At 41.3% G+C, this 23,913-nt stretch overlaps 2 protein-coding genes across 2 annotated transcripts; both read left to right on the top strand.

Moving 5' to 3' along the window:
- Positions 1-3,145: 3,145 nt before the first annotated feature.
- On the top strand, positions 3,146-9,434 carry rab5if (RAB5 interacting factor). Its single transcript, XM_050063852.1, has 4 exons — positions 3,146-3,444; positions 5,545-5,648; positions 5,736-5,865; positions 7,725-9,434. Exons 1-4 carry the CDS (start codon positions 3,337-3,339, stop codon positions 7,764-7,766), a joined length of 384 nt encoding a protein of 127 aa, XP_049919809.1. The 5' UTR covers positions 3,146-3,336; the 3' UTR covers positions 7,767-9,434.
- A 1,691-nt stretch (positions 9,435-11,125) lies between these two features.
- dhx35 (DEAH-box helicase 35) lies at positions 11,126-22,628 on the top strand. Its single transcript, XM_050063850.1, has 21 exons — positions 11,126-11,210; positions 11,600-11,727; positions 11,829-11,921; positions 12,277-12,354; positions 12,497-12,601; positions 12,682-12,743; positions 14,501-14,570; positions 14,696-14,755; positions 15,229-15,341; positions 15,420-15,516; positions 15,635-15,793; positions 17,468-17,678; positions 17,878-18,002; positions 18,620-18,674; positions 18,821-19,011; positions 19,111-19,188; positions 19,333-19,462; positions 19,589-19,670; positions 19,800-19,871; positions 20,672-20,783; positions 20,914-22,628. The coding sequence occupies exons 1-21, from the start codon at positions 11,171-11,173 to the stop codon at positions 20,950-20,952; spliced, it is 2,100 nt and encodes a 699-aa protein (XP_049919807.1). The 5' UTR covers positions 11,126-11,170; the 3' UTR covers positions 20,953-22,628.
- Positions 22,629-23,913: the final 1,285 nt, after the last annotated feature.

Genomic DNA, 23,913 nt, shown 5'->3' on the forward strand with positions numbered 1-23,913 from the left:
GACTAACAGATCCAGTGTGTAGGATTTAGTAACATCTATTAGCAGAGGTTTATAATCATCTGAAAAATAAGAATTACTGTGTTTAATGTTTAACTTATGTATCCAGCAGGGTCTCCTCTACACCAAATTAAACACTGGCTCTAGATAGGGCTATTTGCATTTTCCTGTGGGCTACCATAGTTCTCCTTCAGGCTCAGCACACGGGAGAGGTTATAGTTATGCAACTTCACTGCTAGATGCCACTAAATACTACACACTGGACCTTTAATAGTGCAAGTACTGTTGTTTTGTTAAACCTGCTGAAGTAGTCCCTGAGTTTATCACAAAGTACAGCTCTTACATTAAAGTTACTACAAGTGTTGCTGGAGTTTTGACCTCTTCAGAATATTTTCCGTCTGCACTGGAAGTAGGTTTTGCCAGAAATCGCGTCTCTGCCTCTCATTTCAGTCGGTGATGACATCAGAATGGACCATGATGAAATAGTAAGGGCTCTTGCTTTTCCACGAAAATCTACTTACATTAAAGTAACATCTTAGAATCAACCGTGGGCCTTTCACAAAAAGGATATGATGAAAAGAGATGGGTTGGTTTCAATAGCAAGATCACATGTGGTAACTTTCCACCACTTAACATAGGAATTTTAATATCACAGCAGATAAAGTTTTCCACATATTAGTTACAGCAGTGTCCCTGTAGCTGTAAACTTACCACTAAGTGTTGCAAACACATCATGTAAGACTTATTGATTTAGCATTAAGCTGTGTTTATTATGCACGCATGCAATTAGAGTCAAATTAAAGATGATGACACATCCCCCACATCTTCCTGAATGAGTCATTCAGGAAGATGTTCAGTGGGTCAATTTTAAGACTCAAAAGAGAAACTGAAATGCACTTAATGTAGGCTATGTCATACCCTGGGGGGATGAATTCATAACTGCAGTGATTCCAGGATATTGCACCTGACATCATTACAAAATACTTACAGATACTAATGTCCTGAGAAATATAATAAAATATCATCAGAATCCATCTGAAGTGAGAGAACACTCCAGCTGGTTTTATGACAGGGGTAAGTTAAAATCCCAGAGTGAACCATTATTGGTTCATTGTTTGCCAAATCACTGCATTTACACCAGTGTATCAGGTAATCCAGCTATTGTGGTCATCTCAAATCAGTGTTAATCAGGGGAGGATGGAGCTAGATAAGACTGACCAGCTGGAGTGAGGCCCACCTGCATAAAGGACGCCCCCTGCTGGACAGCAGCAAGAATAACAGAAAGTAAGGTAAACTAGTATTCACAAGGGGTCAGTAATAAAAACATATTTTTGTTGGTTTTCAAACAACATATAAACTGCTATACAGCATTATACAAGAAGAAGAAAAGACAAGTATATACACATGTATATGCACAAGTACACACCGATCAGCCAAAACATTAAAACCACTGGCAGGTGAAGTGGATAACATTGATCATTTCATCACAATGCAATGGTCTGGTAGGACACCTTGGGTCCTGGCATTCATGTGGTAGCCCCTTTACGCACTCCAACCACCTAAACATTGTTATAGACCAATTACACCCACTCATTGCAATAGTATCCTGATGATAGTAGCCAACCAGCAAGGCAATGCACCGTGCCCAACTGCAAACACTGCTCAGGAATGGTCCAAGGAACGTGACACAGAGCTCAGGGTGTTGACCTAGCTTTCACATTCCCCAGATCCCAATCTGATCGAACATCTGTGGGACAAGCCGGAACCCTAGAGGTCCTTTGTCCAGGCCTTGACAGGTCAGAGCCAAGTCCGATCTACGGTGGAGCCTCTGACCTGTCGAGGCATGGAGACAGGACCTCTGGGGGTGTCCTGTGTTGTCTCAGTGTCCCAGTCTTATCTTGTTACTGTTGCTAAAATTGGTCACGTGTATGACATATCAAATTACAAACATTATTAATCATAAACACACAAGTTTCAACCATGACATCTGATCAGGTTTTGAACCTTGTACCTTTTGTTTCGGGATTGGCTGCAGACTGACTTGGCAGAGATGGCTGCCATCTTGTTTTTACATGGATCAGTGTATATGTTCTTGCAACCACTAGATGGGACAAAAAGTGTCCATGAACGAGGACAACAGGTCAAAGATAAGCAGAATGAAGTGTAAGGTGCAGCAAACCCAGAACGTGATGTCCTCATATGAGGGTGCAGGGTCTCAGGAGGACATACACCGATCAGCCCAAACATTAAAACCACTGACAGGTGAAGTGAATAACTTTGATTATTTTGTTCCAGTGCATTGTTCTGCTGGGAAACCTTTGGTTCTGGCATTCATGTGGATACCACCTGACATGTTCCACCCACTCAAACACCTTTGCAGACCAAGTCCCTCCCGATGGCAGTGCCCCCCCAGCAGACAAAAGCAGCATGCCACACTACAAAAACTGTTCAGAAATGGCCTGTGGAGCATGACAAAAAGCTCAAAGTGTCGACCTGGTTTCTAAATTTCCCAGGTCCCAAACTGCTCAAGGATTCTTGTGATGTGCAGGTACCCCAGATGTACCCCTAATCCAAGGTGGGGCCTCCTTGGGTTGGAGGCTCTGACCTGTCGAAGCATGGACACAGGATCTCTAGGAGTGTCCTGCGGTGTCTGGCACCAGTGTGTTGGTGGCAGATCCATTTAGTCAGCCAGTGGGTTGTGAGGTGGGTTAATGGCATGTGCCACAGATGCTCATTCACATTGGGATCTGGGGAATTTGGAGGCCAGGTTGACACTTTGAGGTCTTTGTCACATTCCTTGGGCCATTCCTGAGCGATGATTGCAGTGTGGCATGGTGCAATATCCTGCTGGGGGGCCACTGCCATTGGGGGATACTGTTGCCATGAGGGGGGTACTTGGTTTGCAATGGTTTTTGAGTGGGTGGAACTCAAAGTTATTCACTTCACCTGTCAGTGGTTTTAATGTCTCGACTGATGTATAACCTGTTTTGACAGCACTGAGCTTGATCATGGTTGAAATTGAAAGTCTTTACATATCTTGGCCACTGGGGGCCGCTGTAGCCGTTAACCACTGTCTGGCACGAGCGGCGCAGAAACGTCGCACTCTCTCATTGGCTGTTGGCGGCTGGGGTCAAACAGCGTTGCGCATGCTCAGATAGCCTTTTTCGGTTAGAGACTGAAATCTGTCAGATCAGCGGAGCGTACATTCCCTTAATACCTTCTAATATTTCACAATACTTTCTTCCCCTAGTCTGCGATAGAGACTTTAATCTAGCTCCAAGGGTCGCCAGGTTTGGATTTTGACTTTTCGACGTCTGCAGGCGAAGGAAACGGCAAAGAATGACGAGCAATTTAAAGCGGAAAGAAGAAAGTCATCTGGTGAATGGGGGTGTAAAACAGCCCACATGGAGCAAAGCCTTCAACAGTAGTGCTGTTTGGGAAGAGAAGGTCAGTCACTTGTCCTTTTAAAACGCAGCCCGGCCGCCATGTAGTCGCTGTTAGTTGCCCCAAGGTGCTTCATGCACCTAATTTGGTGTCGGGTGCTCTTAAAGACGGCTACGTGGAGCTAGCTGCCATGCTAAGGATTAATGTGGTTTGGCTAGGTTAGCTGTCAAACCTAAAGGAGAACCGTTATTCTCTGTGTGGTTTGGGCTTTCCTCTAAATATAGTTGTGAAGTCGACGACATGTTGACAGTGCAGGGTGTCATGACTGCCTACACATTTGAATTCAAGGGATAAAGTCAATAAAATACCAATTAAATGTTGCATTATATTCTCCCACACTAAATTAGTTTGCCTCTAAGTAGCCTAGGGTTGCAACTAAGGATTAATTTAATAGTCTTTTATTGCTTTTGATTGATCGATTAACTGTTAAATATGTAAAATATTAAGAATTATTTTTAAAAAAATGCCTGGAACAAAATAAACTGGAAGTCAACTTTGTTTATGTAGCACCTTTCATGAAATATGCAGCACAAAGTGCTTCAAGTGGCAAATTTGGATTACACACACTAAAATATTAAATAAAATATAAAATATTAAAAAAGCAAACAAAAAAGGCGATTAAAACTCCACAGAATATAAAGAGTATAAAAATTAATAAAATAGAATAAAAATAAACAGGAGCAAGTATAAAAAAAAAAGAAGGTAAAAACCAATGGTTAAAACCTAAAAATCAAGACTGTAATGTGACTCCATTTTAAAAGCCAGATAAAAAATTTAGGTCTTTAATTTATGTTTGAAAATACTGACAGAGCTTGCCGTTTTGATATCCAGAGGAAGTTAATTCCACGGTTGAGAGGAGTAAAGACAGAAAGCAATTTTTTGGGACATATGAGGAACATTTAAAAGTAAAGCAGTGGAGGATCACAACATAACATAACAACATAACTTGATAGAAAATCTCTGTGTGGAGGGGCAAGGTCATTTAAAGCTTTCTAAACAATTAAAACAACTTTAAAATTCTTAAAGACACAGGTAGCCAGTGTAGTGACTTCAGCATTGGGGTAATGTGAGCCATTTTCCTTGTTTTAGTCAACACTCTGGCAGCAACATTGTCGACTAGCTGTCGTTTACCTATTGACTTTTTGGGTAGTCCAGTGAAAAGGGAATTGCAAGTCTAAAGGGCTGGTAACAAAAGCATGAGTGAGTATTTCTGCATCTTTCTGGGTTACAAAAAGGTCTGACCTTAGCAAGGTTATGAAGATGAAAAAAGGAGATTGCTTGTGCTAGAAAAACTGAAACGATTAATCGAGTATCAAAATAGTTTTCAGTTGATTTTCTGTTGATCAGCTATGCGATTAATTGATTAGTAGTCACAATTTTAACGTTTATTTTGGACATAAACGTGCATAGATAAGACAGAAAAAAAATTAAAAGTTTAAACATTGTGCAGGAGAGGAAAGAAGCCAAAAATGGCTCATGAATATACCTTCCCTATTAAAAACCAATAGTCATTAATTAAAAGAAAAGATCGAAACAACTGAACAAAGGTTTCCAGACTAAGCAGTAATACAAAATTGCTAGAAAAATTGAATTTGCAAGCTAAAATGAATTACAAATGAATCAATTAAGTGTCACGAGTCTTCGCAAATTAGAGTCCTTTTCAGTTGTTTTTTGAATAACGATAATGTAAATGTTGATTTTAGAGATGGAGGTAGGTTGTTCTTCTGTCTACCAAGTTTGTTTTGTCAAAGTGTATTTCCCCTTACCCTAACTTGAACCCAACCTCAACTTGAGGTCATTTTAACAACACCTAAACACAACCTAAATGAAGCCCTAACCCACACCACAGAGGTCAGCACTATGGGAGACACTTTTTGAAGGAGAAACAGACTTTGACACAAGACTTTAAACAAAGCATTTTATTATGTATTCCTATTTTGAACATTTTTTTCTGTGGAATGAACTAGAGCTTGAAATTTGAGTTGATTATAATGTCCTGTACAGCTCGTGATGTTCTTCTAAAGTCAGTATCGGTGTTACATCTGTGCAATCTGTGCAAGTTATGGTTTTCTTTAAATTAAGTTTCTGTATTTCTCTTTACAGGATGAATTTTTAGATGTGATTTACTGGCTTCGGCAAATTATTGCAGTAATCCTCGGTGTGATATGGGGTGTGGCACCGTTGAAAGGATTCCTGGGAATAGCCATGTAAGTATTCTGTGCAGCCTGCCTCTGTCATATAACCTTTACAGGAAAGGCAGAAAAGTTAACATGTTCACGTGTTTGCCTCGTCAGATTCTGCATCATCAACGCTGGCGTCCTGTATGTATACTTCAGCAGCTTTCAGCAGATCGATGAGGAAGAGTATGGTGGCACGTGGGAACTCACCAAAGAAGGCTTCATGACATCTTTTGCTCTGTTTCTGGTGGGGATGCTAATATTTATTTCAGTTGTTTATGAGTAGAGGTTCAAAATAGGACGGGCACAGTGAGAAGACGAGTGTACCATATGAACAGTGATTCATGTAGGAGATTAGATTCAGTTGAGCTGGCTCCAGACCCTCTGTGACCCTGGGCAGTGGTTTTAGAGGTTAAATGATTCTTGATCAGGATTTAGACAGTTTCCATCTGAGTTAGATTTAAGAGAGACTGCTAAAAACTTAAGAGTTAAACTTAAAAACTTTAAAGATCAGTATGTTGTTGTGTTTTTGAAACAGGGGACCTTATCAAATTCAGGTTTCAAGTTGCTATACACTATTAACTTTAACATTTTACCTGTGTGCACTGATTTATTTTATTTTATTTTATTAAACCTTTATTTAACCAGGAAGTCCCATTGAGATTGAAAATCTCTTTTACAAGAGAGACCGGGCCAAGGCAGCAGCCAATCACAACACATTTAAAATGCAACAAATACAACATATAATACAAAAATCCACAATAAAACAACAAGTATTCAAACATAGTGGCACATGCCTGAATGGAATGTTTTGGATCTTAAATTTTATCTCTTATATTTTATGATTTAAAAAAAAAAATCAAAGTGTAATGTTGTGATGCTTAAAGCTTGGTGGAACACTGCATCTGTAACATGCGGAGAAGTCTGTCACATGTGAACACCAACTGAGAATAGATGTGAGAATTAAACCAGACCGCTACAGGCCCCCTTAAGTGGTATGATTTTTGGGCTGCCCCAGACGAACGATGACAGTCACGAGTGAAACATGGTGAAGTATTCGGTCGTTTAGACAAGTCCACCTGCACCTTGTGACATGTAGTAAACTTGATTTGTGTTTTTGCAAATTATTGTACAGGCGACCTAAAGGGATACTTCTCAGATTTTCAACCAGCTCTGTATCATAACAAAGTGGGCAGTATGTGCAAATGAACTGTAGTAAACCCCTCCAGATCTCCCTGCTCATCTCCCAGCCCAAATCCGCTCTGTTTTCACTCTGTTTTTATGGCTGTTGCTCGAACTAAAGATTAGAACTAAAGATTGTACTTCCGCATTTTCGTATGCCCGCCACCACAGACACAAAGAGTATAGAAGCGGATTGAGCGTAAGACCCACCCTTCTCAAACTCCAATCAAACTATAAAACCCGGCAGAGCTGATCAAATGTAAACCAAGATCCTGTTACTGCATTGCCTGTTTCTCACCTCAGATATCTTCAGAAACATATTTTAGTTCACTCTTTGGCTATAATCTAAGAATTTGTATTGTAACAGAGGCTGGAAATACTGAGATCAAATGGTAAAACTAGGCAAAGCTGATCAAATGTAAATGTTACTGCGTTACCTGTTTCTCGCCATTTTTTTTTAAACTTTCTGTTAAGCTGTAATTCAAGATAATTTGTCACCAGCCAGTGGCCATATTGTTTCCTGTGAAAAAACGGCCGAGCTGGCATTAAATCACCCACCAGCTTGGAGCGTTTATCGGTCCGGTGCGGCGCAGTGTATTCTGGTAGTTGTAGGTTTTTTTTTTTACTTTTTGAGCAAAAGCAAACACCACAGCCATTTTTCTCTGCTTTCTCTGGTAATGTAGCACCATAATGAAAAGTATTTTTGTCTTTTTGCTGCACAGACAGCCTAGTTTTAGGAAAATACCATCTTTTTAGCAGTGAAATACTTTAAGTCAGTGTTTGTTTGTTTGTTTATTAAGCCCATCATTAGTCAGTCTGTATTTAGTTCACTGTGCTTACTGCTATGACATGACTCACTCTGCTGCTTGTGAAGCATATGATTTGATCATTGGTGCCTAATGTGCCATATTTTTTCTTTGCCAGGTGGTGTGGATAATCTTTTACACAGCTCTACATTTTGACTGAGAGGAATCCATTGGACACTAAATACGAACATTTCTGTTGAAGTAAATTGTCAAGACAGAGGAACTCCACGGCTTGAGGGGTGTCAACACTCCCACATACAGTATGACTTTTCAGTGTGCAGCGAATCATGGGAATCCCAGTTTGATTAACGAGATCCTGCCAGACCACCGTGATGTACAAGTTCAAATAATGTACACCTCTCTAATTCCTTTTTAAGGCAACCCTCCATTACACTTCTCGTATGTTTATATTTCCTTCCTTACGTCATCGTCATTGTCTCTTACAAAACACTAACGGATAGTTCAGCTGAGATTGGTTGCAGCTCTATTTGCGATGGAGGATTTACCTTGCTGTAAATCAGAATTGGGATTCTTAATATTTGTTGGTTTAACATAGGGCCTTTTTTCTGTTTTGGAAAAGTGACATGAATGCAGATTTTAGACTGTTAAAATAACAACTAGTATGTATATTCACTCCAGTGTACTGCTCATAAGCCGGTCACTTAAGTAACAGGAAGTGGTTAATAAAAACAAAGTGTTGTCATAGTTATTAGCGATCAATCAGTCCATGAGTGTGAAGTGTTACCTTTTAATTTAGGGACAAAATGCACCATATTGGATGTATAAAATCGCCAGTAAAGGATGTGGCTTCACTGTTAAATCATCCCTCTCTCTAAAATTATGTTTGCCTTTTTAAAAAGATAATCTTTGCCTCACAATTGATTGTAATGAGTAAAAAGAAATAGTTAAAAATTGGCATGGCATTAAAGCACATTATAGGCAAACATCACGGTTGCAGCTACAGTAGGTGTCTGTGCTTTTAAGGGTGGAGTCATCTGATTTCATGAAATATTGAGAGGTGACTTTGAGCTTCCATGTTTTTGTTTGTTTGTTTTTCTCAATGGATATAAATATAGCATTTTTCAATAAAATCTGTCAATTGTTATTTCTTCTAAACAGTCTGGTGTCCAAGAAATGTGAAAGCTTGTTGCCAACCGAAGCTGAACACTCACTGATTTTATCATATAAAAAACAAAACAAATGCTGGTTGGTAAGATACACATATCAGCTGATATCCAATCCCGATGACAGTATCTACCAGTTGTATCACAGCGCTGTTACTTCAGTCAGGAACTAATAACCATTTAAGTTTTCTGTCCATCCAAGTGATTTCCTCAAAGCAACAAGGGAGGAAACGTGCATGCCGTTTTCAGATGCAAACGTCCACAGATCTAAGCTAAAAACTGGTCTGTGCACTGCCATGACTTGCTGTTCGTATATCTAGATGTCATTTACTAATGGCACGAGTTAGGAGGGTAGAAATAATTTAAATTTATTACTTTATTCTCACATGTAGCTTCCAGATCAAAGTCTTACCTGTTGTTTTGAAATTAATTTAAACGTGTCTGTAAATTCTGTACAATGTCCCTTTTGTCAAATCCACCTTGTATTACACAGATTTATTTGTACTTATGTTATATCTTGTTTGATGTAACATATTTCTCAGTATTTTATAGTGAAGAACTTTTAAAAACAGTTCTTGCAAAATTATTGTAACGATACTGTTATATTAGATACGCAGCTGGTGTTTGAGAGGATTGTATTTTCTGATCAAATCTTTTGGGAATCATTAAACATGGGCTTTGTTTGGCCTCCATTTTCAAAGAGATGGTATCTGTTTTTATTGATGTGAAGATATTTTAGTGTGTTAGTTTCTGTCAGATGACTAATTCATCATGCTAGTGTTACTGAGATGCATTCTGCAATCTTAGTCTGCTTTTTTCTTTCTCCGTATTAAAAAAAACCTTCAAAACAACTGACAAATATACAATATTTATGTCTTTAGCATTAGCATACAGTTGTCATGAAGCTATAGAGACCAAAATTGTTTCTTGTACCAGGCTGTGAACGTGTATTTCTGCTGTAACTGCCATTTTAACATGGGTGTCTGAGGGGATTGACTGGCCTCTGGAGCCAGCATCTAGTGGCCGTTCAAGGAACTGCAGTTTTTGGCCCTTGAGTGTTGGCTTCACTTTCAGCCCCAGAGGTTGCAGCTTGATTTTTATGCCTTTTCTGCATCAATTAACAGCACAAATGTCTTTAATTTCATCTAAACAAAAGTCCTCTGCTACTTTAATGTTTTTATTTGGGTGGGTGTACATGTTATAAATATTGAGGGGGATCTGTCTCCTACGTCCCCCTTGAAATCTACGCCCATGGCAATATCCTAACATGCTTTCTGGATGGCGGGTGTCTAAATGGTGGACATTGTAATTCTACTTAATTTGGGCAGTTAAAAAAAAACTAAAATTTTGAGAAAACTCAATTTAAGTGGCATTTTTTTTGGTTTGCTGCCAAGCGTTCTGGATAAGAATCAGAATCTGAAGCCATGGTTCTCTGCCAGAAACCGGTGGATTGCCCTCTCCAGGTTGGGAGGGAGTGACTTCCTCAAGCGAGGGAGTTCAAGTATCTCGGGGTCTTGTTCACGAGTGAGGGTAGAATGGAGCATGAGATGGATCAGCGGTTTGGTGCGGCTTCTGCAGTGATGCAGGCGCTGTGCCAGTCCATTGTGGTGAAGAGGGAGCTGAGCTGGAAGGTGAAGCTTTCGAATTACTGGTCCATCTACGTCCCAACCCTCACCTATGGTCATGAGCTCTGGGTAGTGACCGAAAGAATGAGGTTGCGGATACAAGCAGCTGAAATGAGTTTCCTCCGTGGGGTGGCTGGGCTCAGCCTTAGAGATAGGGTGAGGAGCTTGGACATTTGGAGGGAGCTCGGAGTAGAGCCGCTGCTCCTTCATGTCTAAAGGGATAAGTTGAGGTGGTTCGGGCATCTGATCAGGATGCCATCTGGGCGCCTTCCACTGGAGGTGTTTCAGGCACGTCCCACTGGTAGAACATGGCAGAACATGTTGGAGGGATTACATATCTCATCTGGCCTGGGAACACCTTGGGGTCCCCCAGGAGGAGCTGGAAAGCGTTGCTGGGGAGAGGGACGTCTGGGGTGCTTTGCTTGGCCTGACGCCCCTGCAACCCGGCCCTGGATAAGCGGATGAAAATGGATGGATGGATTATGTTTCTTCTTCTTTTTTTGTTCTTACAAAGTAGTGTAAAAAAAAGTAGTAGTTTTATTTTATACGTAGCTATGAGTTAACCAACCTAGATCCCTCCCTAAGGCAGCTTTGCTATAGTTCAACTTCTTCCAGTTCCAGTGTTCAGTGTATTAATCAGAGTATTGCTGGTGTATGTGGCCCTTGTTGGCCCCTGCTGGAAAACAGTGACTATCATCTAACCTAAACTTGCAGTTGCAGCTGTTTTCAAACGCATTGACATCATTCATAAAATCTGAGCTCATGACGCCATCTACGCGGAAGGAAAAAAAATAACATGTGACGTAAAAGCCAAGATGGCGGCTCCCCTCTCCACGATGAAATTCTGGAAGCCGGGTAAGTACGGAAGAAAAAAATGAATAAATTAGGCATTTTGTGTTTGTCTGTCGGGTTCGTATTTATCACCGTACAGCTGCCGGTACAGTTGAGTCGGTCTCGGTTTGGTTTTATCCGCGTTCACGGCAGCTGCGTGATGTCTGCAGGTTCACTTCAGCTCAGCCCGGGTGTCGTTAGCTCTGCGGACTCAATCCGTTCAACCTGCCAAAATAAAACAAGCAGGCTGTGGGGGCACAAAGTGCGACAACTACGTGAATGCACGCGAGCAAAATAGCCATACGTCCTTCATTTTCAGTCAGGGCATTGCACTAAACCCTCTCAAATCCTCCGCCTGCTTACATGTTAAATAAAACATCTCATCTTCACCTTCACCATCTGCTCTGCTCCAGGGTCTGAGGCTCCGGGGATCTCAGAGGAGCGGGAGCTCAACACAGAGACCACTGGCTCCCCCATCATCTTCAACCCGCACACAGCCCTCTCCATAGAGAAACAGCGACAGAAACTCCCCGTTTTCAAGGTTTCCCTTCACCTCTCAGCATGCATGGATGTATTAATGCCATAAAGTGAGTTGGATGTGATCTGTAGTGATGATCTTTTTGTGAATTGTGTCCCATTCAGCACAGAAACAACATCTTATACTTGGTGGAGAGCTTCCAGACTGTCATCATAGTTGGTGAGACGGGATGTGGGAAGACAACGCAGATACCTCAGGTTAGTGTGACTAAATTCATGCAATATTTACCTTAAAACAAATCGTGTAAAATGACTGAGAGCTGGTGTAAAAAGGGCAAAATCCAACACTGCTGCAGTGGACTGATACCCGTCATGTGGTCCACAGTGGTTTTACATGACCTTGCATAACACACAGCGACACACACACCCCACCTCCCTTCAAAAAAATAAAAAAAGACAACATGACCTTGTCTTGATGCTTAGTAGCCTCTTTTTTTAGCCTCTTTGGACCAGCTAATTTATGCAAAGTCTGCTGTTCTGCAACATCACTGTCTCTACCTCATGCTCTGTGTTGTTTTTGATCTACCTCCTCCTTTCATCTGACTCCTTTCAGTACCTTCTGGAGGCTGGCTGGGCAACGGAGGGGAAGGTGATTGGAGTGACACAGCCTCGGCGCGTGGCTGCTATCTCTGTAAGACCTCTACTGATGTCCTCCGTCGCTCTTTGTCATTTCCCTGCAAAAAAAAAAAAAAAATGTAGTTCACACTGAGGGACACATGCCATGGACTTCAAAGTCGTTATTTTTGTCTCTCGCTTTTCTCTCCTGCTGATAGGTAGCTAACCGTGTAGCAGAGGAGCGGGGGGCCCTGGTGGGACACGAGGTGGGCTACACCATCCGATTTGATGACTGCTCTGATCCCCACGCCACAAGGATCAAGGTATTCCCCGCCAGGTGTTTGAAGTGTTCATCACCAGCTGGTTCCTTGTCAGTTTTTTTAATTGTGCGTGTGTGCTTCAGTTCCTTACAGATGGCATGCTGGTGCGGGAGATGATGGCCGATCCTCTTTTGAAAAAATACAGGTATGTCATTGTATTTGCAATAATAGGCCGTTTTTACAGCAAATATTTGACGTCAATGGCTGTTTTCTTCAAGTGTCCCTGTAGGCTGTGACACTTGAGCCAGATGCTGAAATTGAAGCAGATAAATGGAATTCTGCCATCATTCATTTCATTATTTAGTATGAGTATTACACCCTGGACAGGTCGCCAGACTATCGCAGGGCTGACACATAGAGACAGACAACCATTCACGCTCACATTTACATTCACACCTATGGCCAATTTAGAGTCACCAATTAACCTGAATGTCTTTGGACTGTGGGAGGAAGCCGGAGTACCCAGAGAAAAACCATGCTGACACGGGTAGAACATGCAAACTCCGCACAGAAAGGCTCCTCCCACTCTGACAATGCTAACCACTGCACCACCATACTATCTCATATATGCTGTAATGGTACCATTTCGTCTTTTGTGCTCCTTCGCTCGGTTGCTTGTAAAGTTTTTAGTCAGTCTGTGGTCGCTTTGACAGAAACCACCCAGCATGGACCCCTGAAATCACAGCCTCCAAGATATCCTGATCGGCCACTTTCATTTTCAGTGTTGGAGGTTTAAGCTCAGAGCCATATTGGGGCTACGAAATGCCTAAAATGTGATATCAGATTGTGTATCGTGTATTTTCAAACTACAGATAACTTGTATTTAATTAGTACTTTCATAAATTTGATGAGCAAGTATTTGTAATTAGTAACAAGGTACTTTTTGTATATTTGTGCTGGTGGCTTTGCTGCTGTGACATGTCAAAATGTCCCCTTTGAAAAAGACAAGTTGTTATTGGACATGTAAATTAGGGGTGGGCGATATGGCCTTAAAAATTATATCACAATATTTCAGGGTATTTTTTCCATAACGATATTCTTGACGATATGACAAATTAGTTTTAAAGAATTATTATTGATTTAAAAACATAGAATTGCAACAAAATAAGTGATACAGTTTTAAAGTTTGCCTTCAAATATTCAGTAAAAACTAAACAAAAATGATCTCTCATTTCTTTAGTTTGTGAACAACAACAGTAACTCACAGTGAGATTCAGATTCTGTATACAATATTAATAGTTCAACAAAATAATCAATATACATATAAATCAACAGGTGATTTCCTTCTTTTAGCAAAACCCTAACTGACTGAGTTGTTTTGTTTCCACCTGGACCTTTATGCTCTGCCATTTCTCCTCTAATCATCATGCTGTAACCTGTGACAGGCTGTCATGCTACGATAACTATTGCCAATCACATATGTGTAGTTTTTTGTTGAGCCATGTGCGTCACGTAGCTTTATATTACTAAAGGTTTACGACAAAATCACTTGACGACACCTTCTCACTTGTGCGCACGGCAAGAGAGGAGAGGGAGAGACGCTGTGCTGCTGCCGGAGGAGCCGCTGAATGAGTTCCCTCTGAGTTCCCTCTGAGCGGTAACTCGCTAAAAGAGTCTGAGAAGTCCGGGGCTGTTCATGAAACATTCAGGACACTACTGAAGCTGCTCCTTGCCATGCTTGTTGTTGCCGTGTGTAACAGTATGATGTCAAAATGTCAACAAGTTGAAATATTTCGAGTAACACTATGAATTTTCACATCATTTTAAGAATTATACCGGTATTATTGTGAACAATATAATATGGCAAACCCCTAATGTAAATGTGTTTTTTGTGATCAGTACCAGGCTGGATTCACTCTTTGTAACTCCACTGTTTTTTCATTGTGCTTCTATTCTCCTCAGTGTGTTGATGCTAGATGAAGCACATGAGAGAACCCTGTACACAGACATAGCCATTGGCCTGCTAAAGAAGGTAATTTTGACAGTGAAACAAATCGAAATTCACTATTAAACTTCATACAAAGTTGTGACTTCTTTTCCATTTGAACCCTGACTTCTGCTTCTCTGCTCCCTCGTGTCCTCCTGATTCCTCTGTAGATTCAGAAGAAGCGGCGAGACCTGAGGCTGATTGTGGCCTCTGCCACTCTGGATGCCAAGGTGACTGCATCATTAAGATGAACAGATAGGCTTGATTAGCGAGGAAAGAGAAACAAAGACAGACAGAGGGAAGAGTTGATGTCAGGTCAGATCACATTGTACTGACATCTGCGATACACTGATGAAAGAGAGACACAATCAGGCCACGACTGCGCTCAGCATTAAGTGAGTCAGCTGAAATGCCATATCAGACATCTACTGTACTTTCTGTTCTTTTATCTACACATGCAAATTATTTAGTCATACTGCAGTAGTAAGTTACATACTTTTTTAAAAATGTCAGATTGAGGGCAGCAAAAGTACGTCATTGCTTTGCTGCAAAGCATTGGGAAAATAACAGCTCTTAAATGTAACATTAACTTCCATTATAAATATAATGTTTACTGTTTTAACTGGCAAATATAACTTCTAGTGATGTATAAATACCTCATTAATGTTCCCTTTACTGACTGCAATGTCACCTTCATCTGAAGAAATTCCATGACTTCTTCAACCTGAACGAGACCAGTGATCCCAACAAGGACACCTGTGGAATTCTGACAGTGGAGGGACGCACCTTTCCAGTGGACGTCTTCTACACTGTCAGGTAGTCAACACACATAATCCACCTTGAGGTAGAATAAGTTTTGCTTTAGCTCTGATAGTGTTTTTTGTTTGTTCTCAGTCCTGTCCCAGACTATGTGAAGGCCACAGTGGAGACAGTGCTGAAGATCCATGAGACCGAGGATGACGGAGATGTCCTGGCTTTTCTCACCGGGCAGGTTAGCGGCCATATCTTTAATATTACACAACCTTTATTTGAGTAGTAGTATCCTGTTTGGTGTAGCGTCGTCAGTCTTTCTTCTTTGTCTTAGTTGTCCTGTGTATTTTTTCCCTCAGGAAGAGGTGGAGAAGGTGGTGTCTCTTCTGCAGGACCAGGCCAGGACTCTGTCGCGATACGGCATGAAGAAACACCTGAGAATTTTGCCCATGTACTCCGGTCTTCCTTACGCCGAGCAGATGAAGGTCTTTGAGAGGGCGCCCACCTCTGTCCGCAAAGTAAATACACTGCCTTTGTTTTCATACTTTTACAGTAAGAAGAAATCAGATGTAATTTTATAGTCTGTGAAGTTTGCATTTCCACTACTTGGTACATGTTACAAAATCCAAGCAAAAAGCATCCTGATAATCAGATTGAGTTATCATTTCATTTTACTACTTTGTTGTTGTTGGCGGTGATTCAAAGGTCTGGAACTGACGAACCCAAGAAATACTAAACAATTAAAATTCCCAATAAATAGACAGTTAACCCAAAAATTTTACCTCTCATCTGTAGTGATATTTATCAGTCTAGATTGTTTTGGTGTGAGCTGCCGAGGGTTGGAGATATCAGTTGTAGAGATGTCTTCCTTGTGTCAAATATAATGGGACTCGATGGCACTTGGCTTGTGGTGCTCGTAGCGCCGAACAAATACATTTGAAAAAGCCAACAGCTAGGGCCGTATCCAACTCAAAATTACATCAGCCGAATCAGATTTGGCTGTTTAATATTTCTAATTATTTGTGACAGCGGCTTTCTTGTAATATAGTAATCAAGCCATGTTAGCCATCCCAGCTAATGCATGCTAACTATGCTGACAACTGCTCAGAAATGTGCAACAACATTTTTTGCAGACACTAAATGCCAAACAAAAACCGGAGGCTATATTGTATTACGTTGCCAGAATGCAGAAGACAATATTTTTGTGGAGCCCGAGCAGGCAAAGCCTCTCTTCCTCTGGGCATTGTCTACATCTTAGTCGGACTAACCCTGGGTCTGTGTCCACAGCTGCCTGTATCAGACAGCAGCGTGAAAGCTAACCTGTCAACAGCAATATCTCCTTCTAGAAATCATGACCAGGTTACTCAGTTTGTGAGCAGTTTCATGAAGGAACTATTTTCTTTACACGGAACTAAAACAGCCAATTGTATCATAGCGCAGAAGGAAGCGTACATCTACTGCTAGCTCATCTAGCACCACTGAGCTAGCTAACGTTACAGCTCAGCCGGAAAAGGACACCATTAATGTTTACATCTCATGCTGTTACGATAACAAGCCTCTCATCCTTGAGTGAATGCACACTTAGTCTGCGCGGTGATACGGTTTATGGTTGTAGTTCAGTAGAAAGAAGATAGTTCCTAAACAAAACTGCTCACAACAAGGTGTGTGGGTTATCTTGAGTAACTGGGTCATGATTTCTGGAAAGAGACATCGCTTTTTTCGCGCTTTGAGCACCACAAGCTGAGTGCCATCTAGTTTCATTATATTTGAGAGAAGGCAGACATCTATATGGCTGATATGTCCAACACTCTGTAACTCACACCAAAACAATCTAGATGGATAAACAGCACAGCAGGGAAGAGGAAACATATGTATTTTTCTTTTTGGGGTGAACTGTCCCTTTAACACTGATTATAGTGGATATATTTAAGCTCATGGAACAAGACAGTTAGTGGTCATGGATATGCATTTATCACAGCCCTTATTTGTTGCACCTTTCAAAAAGCCCTTTTATATTTTACATAGGTGTTTCGGGCAATATAGTAAATGGCAGAGATGCTAATTAATATCACACAAAATTATATACAGTCATGACTAATAATTGGCCTCTATTGCAGGTAAATCGATGACGATGTAAGAGACCGGTGAAATAGTGTTGTTTTTGGCTCATCCCTGACTTTTGTTTCTTCCAGGTTGTGGTGGCCACTAACATAGCTGAGACCTCCATCACTATAAATGGAGTCGTATTCGTCATTGACTGTGCATTTGTGAAGCTGCGGGCGTATAACCCTCGCACTGCCATTGAATCGCTGGTGGTTACTCCCATCTCCAAGGCGTCAGCCAGCCAGAGGGCTGGGAGAGCTGGACGAAACCGACCTGGAAAATGCTTTAGACTTTACACAGGTATGTGTGAGTTCACAGGAATAGAAGGATGATACGTGTTGTAGAGTATCATCTGTGAGAGGAACTGTGCATTGTTAAAATCTGTGGCAAAGTGCTGTCGCTGTATCCACCTCCTCCCTCCGCCCCCTCTGTGCCTGTTTCTCTGTCACTTTATCTTTCCCCTCCCTGTGTTTCTTATTGCCTCTGTTCCTTTTATCAGAGGAGGACTTTGAGAAACTGCCTGCCTCCACTGTGCCAGAGATGCAGCGCACCAATTTGGCCCCTGTCATCCTGCAGCTCAAAGCATTAGGCATTGACAACGTGCTGCGGTTCAACTTCCTGTCTGTGAGTTGCCTCTTTGCATCCACAGGGTGGCTGTGATGTGTTTGCCCACTGTGAAAGGAATTGTACTTTACATTTTAATTAGTGAGAAGGGCCTCCGGGAAAAAATGCATGAAAACCATAAAATGAATGCAGTCATTGTGTGTTTGTGTAATGACAAGACTTCCCAAGTACACCAGATTCTCATCTACATCTGATTTTCAGAGTAAATATTGAAATTGTTGGACTTAAAGGATGGTTTGGATCTTTCGAGGGGGGGTTGTATGAGGTACATAATCAGTGTGATACCTACAGTAGATGTCAGGTGGCACACCCAGTTTGGAGAAGCAGGCTGGAGTTCGACACAGAAGCAAAGCAATGTACTGCTGTGGATGGGGTCAACAGCAAAATGTAGTTTAGCCACCAAAAAAATTCTATATTTAGAGTAGTTTCACTGCTTTACCTTCACCGTCAGACAGCCGGGGAACTGAAGCCGTCATATAGCTCTCTTTAAAACCAGACTCCATTGAGAAAAACAGTGATTTAACATTGATGAACACAGGAGATACTGGTCTACTACTGCCTCAAACTATCCCTTTAACATGCATTTAATTTTCATTTTTTGTGAAATACTTTTGCAGCCTCCTCCAGCTCAGACCATGGTTCAGGCCCTGGAGCTGCTCTACGCTCTGGGAGGTAAGAAACAAGGCTGTCAGCAGGGCGGTATTGTAAAAAGGGAACCTGTCCTTCACCTGCAAGACCAGTGTCCAAAATTCTGTCGGCAAGCTAAGGTGTCCTTGTACATGATACAGAATCTTAACCAACTGTGTGTCTTTTGGCAGGTCTGGACCATTACGGACGTTTGACTGATCCCATGGGTGTGCGGATGGCAGAGTTTCCTCTCAGCCCCATGTTTGCCAAGATGCTCCTGGAGTCAGGAAACTTTGGCTGCTCCAAAGAGATTGTTACCATTGCGGCAATGATGCAGATTCAGAACATATTCGCCGTGCCGCCCAATCAGAAGAAAGCTGCCGTAAGTGAAAACCGGCTTTCAAAAGGAGCATGTTGTATATTTGGCAGAAGTGCTTCGTCAGCGCAACAATTATCCCATTTTTGCTATCTCACCCTGCAGGCCCGAGAGCACAGGAAATTCGCAGTTGCTGAGGGAGACCACCTCACCATGCTGAATGTGTATGAGGCATTCATTAAGGTATAGCGTGTGTGAATGCATGTACAGTGTAAAGCTCAGTCTGTGACAGTGATCACAACACTTGGGGCTTGCGAGCTCAGCAAAAAGTCAGGGAGAAAGCTGACCCTGATGGAGACTATAAAAACCGTTTTGTCTTTCATGCAGCACCAGAAGAGCTCTCAGTGGTGTCAGGAACACTTCCTCAATTACAAGGGTCTGCTGCGGGCTGTGACTGTACGAGAGCAGCTCCGGCGTCTCATGAACAAGTTTAAGGTGCCGCGCACTTCGAGTGAAGGTTTGTATGTGTCGTGTTAATTTGGGGGAGTTGTAGCAGCTGAGGAGACCGAGTGACATGTTCTGTCGAGGTGGCGACTGTAGCTGCTGTAATGTGACACTTTCATTGCTTCTTTCTTTTGCGCAGGTGACCCTGATGTGATCTTGAAGTGCATTGTATATGGGTTTTTCGCGAATGCAGCCCGCATTCACCATTCTGGTTCTTACCGGTGAGAGTGCTCTCAGCTGTTTATCACTTTTCTATGAGATGTCTAACTTTTACCAGCAATGGATTTTTTTTCAATTTTAGTCCATTGTTGAATCACACCACTCACTCTCTTATTTATTTGCTCTGCCAGGACTTTACGAGACGATCGTGAGCTTCACATTCACCCCAACTCTGTGCTGTTTGGAGAGAAACCTCCTAAATGGTCAGTGAATTTTCCTCTGCAGCAACATAACTGTTCTGGTGTGTTGTCAGGTTGCAACTAAGGATCCCGTTTGTTACCAGTCAATCTGTAGATTATTTTCTTGATTGATGGTTTGGTCTAGGCGGCACGGTGATGCAGTGGTTAGCATTGTCGCCTCACAGCAAGAGGTTTCCAGGTTTGAACCCAGGGTGGGGGAGCCCTTCTGTGTGGAGTTTGCATGTTTTCTCTGGGTACTCCTATATCAGAACACCCATTGATAAACTCTCACACTACTCGTGCAGTATAATCCAACTCTTATTTATTCAGTTGTGTGTGCACTACTTCCGGCGGGGAACTGAACTCAAAGTGAAACTTGTCTATGCTCTCTTCAAAGCCAGACTTCATTGACATAAACTGTAATTTAACCTCGCTGTGAACACATTAGCTGCTCGGTGCACTTCTGCCTCGATCTTTTAGTTTGTTTTTGCTGTTGTGAGTCTTTGGTGCTTTCCATGGCGTCTGGCTTTGAAGGGAGAACGGCTAACTTTTACTCTCAGTTTAGTTCCCCGTTGGAAAGGTCTGCCTGTTTGGGCAATACTGAGCATACAGCTGGAGAAATGAGGCTTTGTGATTCTAGTTTTGCTGCTCTTAAATGCGGTCGACTTCAGTTCTTCAGTCACTGGAAGCTTGCGAGATTAAAAAGTTCTCTTCAAAAATTCAACATGACACGTGGAGAGTATTTAATGTACAAATGGTCATTTTGGGGGGTGAAGTATTCCTTTAAAAGTGTCTCCAAAGAGTCTTTCGTGTCTCATTCCCAGGGTTGTTTTCAATGAAGTGGTTCAGACATCAAAATACTACATGCGCGATGTGACTGCTGTTGAGTCGTCCTGGTTGGTCGAGTTGGCCCCTCACTTTTACAAGCAGGCCAAGGTAGGTCAAACGCTTGTTACGTTTGTGAATGTAGCTGTCGTGAACGTTCTGAAAAGATCTCCGTGGCTGGAGACTCAGTTATATTGTCGTGATTTAACATGATCTGTTTCCCGTCTCTTTTCTCTTTCAGCATGGTTCACTGGCCAGCAAGAGGTCCCGGGTCCTTTAAATCTTACCATCCTTTCATCACGTTAGGACAGGAAGACTCCTCAAACTAAAGGGAGAAGCCCCGTCTCAGATACCTCTGTGCTCCTCTCCATTTCATTGTATATAAAGATGTAATATATATTTATTGTCCATGTCCACCTGCACAACCCCTCACCACTATGTGGCCAAGCTGGAATAGGATTGAGTGGATACATTTTTTAATGTTGACTTCATATGAAAGGTTATGTCTGGCCTTTGCGCAGTGATGTTTATATGTGATCAGCGAGAGTAAACGCTGATGAATGAGAAAATGAGACCAGGATGCGTCTGACTGGTTTCCATTCAAGCGTGGTCACGTAGTTCACTTCATTCATACTTGTACATAGTCAGAGCAGGCTCAGGTCCAGGGAACGTGTACCACCGGCTGTCCACACCTGGTTCTTGGCTTCATTATTTTTTTAATTGCTGTATTTTCCTGCTGCATGATAAATAGTGGAAGACAATGGTATGTGAGGATGATTCCCTTTGAGAGACTCACGGGTTAGTTTTTTGGGTTAGTGCCTTTATGTTTTTAACTGGTTTACTTTAACTCCAATTTATTTTTGATTTCGTAACTTTCCGTACCTTCATACAGAATGTATTGGTATATATATATTCAGATATTTGCCGCAGGAGGAAACACATTTATCTTTTCCATTTAATAACGATACTGTGAAAAGGCCGCTTTACTTTTTTGATCCTCGTTTTCCACTCCGTATCGCCACTTAACTCCAGTCTAGCGCCGACACAGTGGCCTTGTCACCACTCTGTGCCAATTCTTTCTTTATCAGCCTATTTTTTAGCATTTCATTTATTTTCTTTCAGACGGAATGTGTAAATACACCCAAGCATTGTAAATGAAAAGCTGTGAAATCAAAACTAAAAATGAAGTGCCATTTGGTCCTGTGATGACATTAAGTGCATTGAGACACGCGTCCAGAGCCTCAAAGACACAGTAGCATTTATCCGATTTCAGCCGTCTCTTTGGCGATCATGATTGCCTTCCTTCCTACGGTTCGTCTCAGTTTTGACAAACCTTATTGTACTTTTTGTCCCATTACTGTCACCATCATGGACCAGGTGTTCAGTAAAAGGGATGATTATTTGTGATTTCCAGTCCACGTTGACTGCACGTGTTCTACATTTCCCGCTTTTGTTTTTGTTCTTATATTTCTGTTTTTCTTCAGAGGTATTTGGCCCTGAAAGCCTCAGTGAGCAGTATATTAAAGGTCTGTCATTTGCTTTCAAACCACCAAGGTCACTGTCACCAAATTTTCACTTCTGCCTGCATGGTTTTTTCGTAGATCTTGTTCTTGAGGTTACTACTGTAGGTAGATTCAGTGAAGCTGTAATCAAACCACAGAACAACACGCCATACCGTAGTTAGGTAAGCCAACTCAAATTAAATGGATATACAAATGAAGTACCTCTGCATGTTAAACGGTACTCTGATGTAGACTATACACTTAAGGTCACCTCGTAGATTTTATTGCAAATGAAACCATTTGCCTATTGACTTGTTTATCCTCGTTTGTGCTGATACGGAGTATGTACGCAGCCAAAGCAGTAATCTGTAGACGTGTAATTGCTCACCTCTGAGATAAAAACTGTCACCTGCCATTTCTTCCTCACATCCTCAAATAAAGCCTTATTGTCATGCACTGAGTGTTGATTTATTCCCCCCACTGGAAAACTGTTGTACTTTTTATGCAATGTACAACTTTGCCAGGAGGTGTCACTGTTGCACTACAAACTGTGCTTACTGTGACTGATTCAGAGGATCATCACTATGTGAGAGGGCATCTATAAGCGTCTGTATGCGTTAGTTCTCCTTGTGGGGAGTGTGTAACTTCAAAATAGTTGTTTTGACTCACGGTTATTAGCCATTAATCAATTTAGAGATGCATTATTGTGAATATATAGACTCACAACGAATATTAAAGAATATTTTTACACAAATGTGAGAACATGTAGACAGCAGAGGTGGTCAGTTGGTCAAAATCCACTTTTTTTCCCCTTCGTATTTGTAATGTGTGATGTGCTGTTGCATGCATCTTTTGTTTGGGACCATGCAACACAGTGAAAAAAATACTCTGTAACTGGTAAAAGTCCTGCATTGAAAATGTTACTTAAGTTAAAATGTGTAAGTACAATCAGAAAAATGTATTTAAAGATGAAAAGTAAAATTACTTAAGGCAGAAAATTAAATATTCAATTTAATTAATCAAAATAATTAAAATAATTAAAAAGAAAAGCAGCAACTCCTCATATTAAAAATATGAAAAATTGCTTAAACAATTATAAGTTATTTTTCTAATCAACTGACTTTATATATTCATGTGGTTTATGTGCAAAAATCACAATTACAAGTTATCAAATAACTGTAGTGGCGTAAAAAGTACAATATTTCCCTTTCCTACAAGTAGGAAATGGTGTGCGATTAAAATGCTCAAGTTGAGTAAAAGTGCATCAAATTTGTACTTAAGTACAGTACAGTACTCGAGTACTTAGTTATATTCTACCATTGCTAATGCACAATATTAAGTGACATAATATGGGTCCTGCTTTTTTTTCTTTGTGAAAAACAAATTTTAAAACAATTAAAATTGCTAATAAGTTGCATATTTCTAAATTAAATGTATTTAATTAAATTACCACAGAGTGAAAAATAAAAAAGACTGTTGCAATTACTTTGTGGCAATTTTGATAATTAAAAAAATTAAAATAATTAAGTACAGGTTAAAAACTATAAAGATTAAGGTGGCCCGTGGTTAATGTCCAGCAGAGGGCAGGCGAAGCTCTCTGCAGACTTGCTGCAGTACACCTTTCAACCACCAGTGGCAGCACTGAGCGCATCGTTGCTGGGCAGCAGAGCACTGAGGAAGAAAAAACGCGCCAGCTTTACCTGTGTGACGTGTGTCCTCGGCTGCTGTGATGGACGCCA

The sequence above is a fragment of the Epinephelus moara genome, chromosome 16, assembly GCF_006386435.1.
Source record: "Epinephelus moara isolate mb chromosome 16, YSFRI_EMoa_1.0, whole genome shotgun sequence".
Taxonomy (NCBI): Eukaryota; Metazoa; Chordata; class Actinopteri; order Perciformes; family Serranidae; genus Epinephelus; species Epinephelus moara.

What these genes read in the sequence shown, in the direction of transcription:
- rab5if (XM_050063852.1), top strand. Translation starts at nt 3,337, where the DNA reads ATGACGAGCAATTTAAAGCGGAAAGAAGAAAGTCATCTGGTGAATGGG. An exon ending in GGATTCCTGGGAATAGCCAT is followed by an intron (nt 5,649 to 5,735) that starts GTAAGTATTCTG and finishes TTGCCTCGTCAG; the next exon opens with ATTCTGCATCATCAACGCTG. An exon ending in CATCTTTTGCTCTGTTTCTG is followed by an intron (nt 5,866 to 7,724) that starts GTGGGGATGCTA and finishes TTTCTTTGCCAG; the next exon opens with GTGGTGTGGATAATCTTTTA.
- dhx35 (XM_050063850.1), top strand. Translation starts at nt 11,171, where the DNA reads ATGGCGGCTCCCCTCTCCACGATGAAATTCTGGAAGCCGG. An exon ending in AGAAACTCCCCGTTTTCAAG is followed by an intron (nt 11,728 to 11,828) that starts GTTTCCCTTCAC and finishes TGTCCCATTCAG; the next exon opens with CACAGAAACAACATCTTATA. An exon ending in GGCGCGTGGCTGCTATCTCT is followed by an intron (nt 12,355 to 12,496) that starts GTAAGACCTCTA and finishes TCCTGCTGATAG; the next exon opens with GTAGCTAACCGTGTAGCAGA.